This window comes from Gastrolobium bilobum, unplaced genomic scaffold (genome assembly GCF_033153095.1).
Source record: "Gastrolobium bilobum isolate Gb01-03AN ecotype WA unplaced genomic scaffold, APGP_CSIRO_Gbil_v1 utg9022, whole genome shotgun sequence".
NCBI lineage: Eukaryota > Viridiplantae > Streptophyta > Magnoliopsida > Fabales > Fabaceae > Gastrolobium > Gastrolobium bilobum.
Genome location: NW_026898518.1, coordinates 24,398 through 29,522, shown reverse-complemented (window position 1 = coordinate 29,522; position 5,125 = coordinate 24,398). Strand labels below are relative to the sequence as shown.

The 5,125-nt window shown below is 39.9% G+C and overlaps 1 protein-coding gene across 1 annotated transcript; it reads right to left on the bottom strand.

Annotated features, from left to right (window-relative positions):
• Positions 1–1,999: 1,999 nt before the first annotated feature.
• Positions 2,000–4,817, bottom strand: LOC133317012 (uncharacterized). Its single transcript, XM_061518805.1, has 4 exons — positions 4,804–4,817; positions 3,491–3,800; positions 2,751–3,445; positions 2,000–2,621 (listed from the first exon to the last, which is right to left on the bottom strand). The coding sequence occupies exons 1-4, from the start codon at positions 4,815–4,817 to the stop codon at positions 2,000–2,002; spliced, it is 1,641 nt and encodes a 546-aa protein (XP_061374789.1).
• Positions 4,818–5,125: the final 308 nt, after the last annotated feature.

Genomic DNA, 5,125 nt, shown 5'->3' with positions numbered 1-5,125 from the left:
ATGCGCCCTTTTCCTTTTTAGGTGGGCTTCCAAACTTCTTCTTGGGCTAACAACCATTATTAGGCCCAACACCTTTAATGTTAGATCATCATGACAATAAGGTGTTAGTGTGTGACCCATTAGGTCCAACATAGCCACTGACATAAATGGGCTCGGGCCCAACAAGCCCACAACCCATTTAATGACAACACAGAGCACTAGCAATGCTTTGTTGCCCCAGAACTAGTTAGATTAATGACTTGATCATCCTATTATACATATTTGGTTGCCGTATGTATTTCCTTTAGTCTCGGTTAAATTCCCATTAAACCTAGGGTAAGGAAATGTATCAACCCTTGCGGTTTAGGGTAAGCTTTATTCGAAATAGGAAATCTTCAATTTACTGACTCTAAAGGCAGATCATCTCATGATCTCTTTTACTATGCATAGATTCCCGAGTCCCAGTAAATGTCATCTTAATTTCTCCGGTTTACAGATAACCTAATCTCTCACAGAGATTTGACGAATTCCTTCAGCTTATCACCCTAGCTCTGTGCTCTTTCAAGAAAAGCCCAACAGTGTACCTATGAGTCTCCATGTTTCAGGCAGACGAGGTATACAATAAAAGCATGCCTTCTAGAACACAGTCTAGGTAATAACTTATGGTCTAAGGAATGACATACCCAAATATAAAGAGACTACTCTAATAATACTATCTATGAGATTTCCTCATAGAGTCTCTTTGTGGGTCTGTTCAGTGCGAGCTATACCCTTATAGGTCCACCCACGACTTTAGCTAAGACATCTCCATATCTGTAGCACATAAGGTCTTTACCTTGTATCCGAATACAAGTAAATAAGTCGTGCTAGTCTTACCTGAGATCACTGATCGCTATTCTCAGTGTCTCTAGACTAGGAACATAAAATTAAGAATAAACGTGTGGTATCCTTGAATCCTCATGACCGCGATCTCATCACAGATACTCAAGAGATACCTGTTCTATTCCAAGGGGTTTATCCAGTTACTCATATAAAATATTAACAGTAATATTAAGACAAAATATGAAACAGGATAAAGAGTGCTTTTATTTATTTGCGACAATATAAAAGGTCCACATATGTCCTCATCTAATCAAAAGATTGTCTCTAGGACATCCATATACTAACAAACTCCCACTTGGCCTAGAGCCAATATGACCTAAGTCGTATACCTAAAGCCTCATAATGACTATCATGTTTTCTCTGAGAAACAACCTTTGTCAGAGAATCAGCTAGGTTATTATCTGTGGGAACATAATCCATCTTTACATCCTTCCTATCAATGATTACTCTAATCAGGTGATATATACGGAGCACGTGTTTAGATCTTTGATGAGACCTAGGTTCTTTTGACTGCGCAATGGCTCCAGTGCTTTCGCAAAGCAACTGTATGGGCTTATCTACGCTTGGAACAACCCTTTGTTCAGATATGAACTTCTTGATCCACACGGCCTCCTTAGCCGCTTCTGAAGCAGCTATGTATTCAGCTTCTGTCGTTGAATCTGCTTTTGTTTCCTGCTTGGAACTATTCCAAGATACAGCCCCACCATTTAAGGTGAATACGAACCCTGATTGTGACTTACAGTCATCTTTGTCACTTTGAAAGTTGGCATCAGTGAACCCTTTCACTGTAAACTTATCAACCCTACCATAGACCAGAAACACATCCTTAGTTCTTCTTAAGTATTTAAGGATGGTCTTGACTGCTGTCCAGTCACCCTCTCCAGGGTCATACTGGTATCTGCTCGTAATGGCTGGATATGTTTGATCATCCCCAAGGAACACATACTTCAGATTTGAGGGTAGTTCTTTCAGTTCTACCTTAGGTGCTCATTTAGGAATGTCATCAACCTTCTTTTTCAACCCCTCAACTACCGGTTCCTCCTGAAAAAATTCCCCACTAATCTCATCCTTACATTTGTCTTCCTCTAACAAGTCCTCTTCTCCTGTCACTTCTTCCACAACCTCCTGAATGATTACACTAACTAATACAATCCTCCACATCAACAGGATGTTTAATGGCTTCAAACACATCAATTGTAACTGTCTCTTTATTCACCCTTAGCATTAGATTCCTTTGTTCTACATCAATTAGGGATCTAGAAGTTTCTAAGAATGGCCTCCCTAAAAGTAAAGGGCTTTCAATATCTTCTTCTTCCATATCTAGTATCACAAAGTCCACTGGAAAAATGAATTTATCCACCTTAATCAGAACATCTTCTACCACACCTTCCTGTCTCTTGATGGATCTATCTGCAAGATGCAGAATAAGATTTGTGTCCTTCAATGTGTTGATTCCCAAAGCTCTACATACAGTCAATGGCATCAAGTTAATGCTGGCCCCCAAATCACAGAGTGTCTTCCCTACTTCCACATCTCCAATGGCAATAGGGATGCTGAAACTTCCTGGGTCTTTCAACTTTGGAGGGAGCTTCTGTTGGATCAGGGGACTACACTCTTCTGTTAAGGCCACTATCTCACCATCCTTCAATTTCCTCTTCTTAGACAGAAGATCCTTCATGAATTTGACATAGTGAGGCATGTTCTCCAAGGCCTCAGCAAATGGAATGTTAATATGCAACTTCTTAAAAATATCCAGAAACCTTGCAAACGTTGAGGTAAGGCACTTTAGCATATGGAGATGGGTTGATTGGCTGGTCCTGCTTGTCAGCCATCTTTTTCTTCTCTCACTTCATCAACTTCTGGGGTGAAGAATTCTTTTCAACTACTACCTCTTCTTCTTTCTTCTTTTCCTCAACTTCCTCTTCTCTATCATTTTCAACCACAACATCCTCAACAACAACTTCCACCTCACTTTTTTTTCTCCCACTTTCTTCTCATCCACTTTCTTGTTCACCGGTTGAAGCGCAAGCCCACTTATTGGAATAATGGACTTGCAGTGCTCCTTTGGATTCACCATAGTATCACTAGGGAACTTTCCTTGTGGCCTCTCAGCTATCTGTCTAGACAACTGACCAATCTGTGTTTCTAAATTCTGGATGGATGCTTCCTGGTTTCTGAATGTTGTCTTGGTCTCTTGCGTGAAAGCAGAAGTCTCTTCCCTGAAGGAATTTGACCCCTGAATGTAATCTTGAGTAGTCTTTGATAACTGGGCAAAACCTTTCTCCCATGCAGCAGTATCACTTTGTTGTGATGAGTGTGTTGGAGGAGGATGTAGTGGAGGATTCAACTGATGGTTGGAACTGTAACTGAACCCTAGATGTTGATTCTTATTCTTCCATGGTGGAACATAGACATTTCTCCCCTGGTTGTTATGGTTCCTCTGGTTGTTGTGGTCATACCATACTCCATTTACTTCTATTTGTCCAGCAGATCTTCCATAATCACAATCATCAGTAACATGGCTTTTCCCACAAATGGCACACACAGAATCAGTGTCCACAGAAGCACCCTTCTGAGAAGAAAGCTGCTTGGTGAGAGCATCTAGTTATTGTTGTTGTTGTTTCTGCACTTGCTGCATCTGATCATTCTTGGCTAACGAAGCATCATAGCCATCCAATTTAATAATTCCAGTTCTTCTGTCATTCACCGGAGCATTGTCAAACACCTGAGATGCTAGGGACTCAAAGATTTCAAGGGCTTCCTGAGGGGTCTTGGTTGTCAATGAACCACCTGCTGTGGCATTCACCAATGTCCTAGTGTTGGTTGTCAACCCTTGGAGGAATATTGCTGCTTGATTCCACACTTCTATTCCATGTTGTGGACATTTCCTCAAGAGTGTCTTGAACCTCTCCCAGGATTCATAGATAGACTCTGACTCTCTGTTGTGATTTAGCAAGTGCACTAGTCAAACAAGTAATAAAATGATGAGTAAAGATCGCTCCATCGAGGATTTGTGTCAAGCACTAACTAACCAAATGTTACTAAGTTGAATCAACTGAAAAATTCTGAATTGCATTGATTTCTTGTCACCCGAAATTGAAGTTGCATAAAATTAAAGAACAGATAAACAAATAAGATGTGAATATAACTTAACAAGTAGTCAGATGTCAATTTCCCTCAAGCATGAATTTATGGATTAACCAATTTCCATTATGAATTATCTACTATGTGATGTTGATCAACTTTTTTCTTATCATCTCAAGATGTAATGTCTTAGTACCCTGATAGATACATTAATCAGAAACCCCCATGTCTTGGTGATTCTTTTCTTAATACATGCATTAATCACTAAAGTCTTAAGACCACATCAGAATCCTAGCATCAATGTCTTGACTACTAGAACACTAATGATGAAGTTGTCAAAAATAGAGAAACAATGTAAACATGTCTGTTCTACACTATTTATCAACATGAAGAATTAATCAAGACAACTTCATACAATCACATAATAGATAAACAAAACATCTAATTAACCATTCATAAATTCAAACTTGAGTTCCATTGAATCAGACTACAAAGGACTCTACTCAGACATAATTGAAATACAAACAAAGGAAGAAGAAAGATCAAACTCCATTGTCATGATAGTAAGTCTTCAATCTTCAAGTGCAATTACATATGAAACACTAACTAATACAACACTACTCCTAAGAATTTGGAAAGTAAGAGAAAGAAGTCAAATCAGAGGATCTGATATATGAGAGAGAGATGTGATGGATCCCCTCAGAAATGTGAAGGCCCTTGCCTTTTATAGTGTTACAAATTACAACTGAAAACTAACATGGGCGCTGAAACGTTCTAGATGGGCGTTTTAGCGTCCATGTTTGACGGATGTCCAACTGCTTTCAACTAACTTGGGCGCTAAAATGTGAGTTGTTGAACGTTTTAGCATCCATGTCTGGTGAATGCTCAACTGCTTCCAACTAACTCCAACGCTAAAACACTTGGCTTGGACGTTTTAGCGTTTGAGACCAGAGTCTTTTTATAGCAGCAGGGCGCTAAACCGTTTGGTCAGGGAGTTTTAGCGCCCAAGACCAGCAACTTTCGTCCTTAGTTTGCAGCAGCGCGCTAAAACGTTCTGTGTTGGACGTTTTAGCGCTCGACACCAGCAACTTTTGCCTTCAAATTGGAGCAGTGCGCTAAAACGGTCTGTGTGGACGTTTTAGCGCTCAACACTTGAGCATTCTCCCTTTCTCCAGAATCT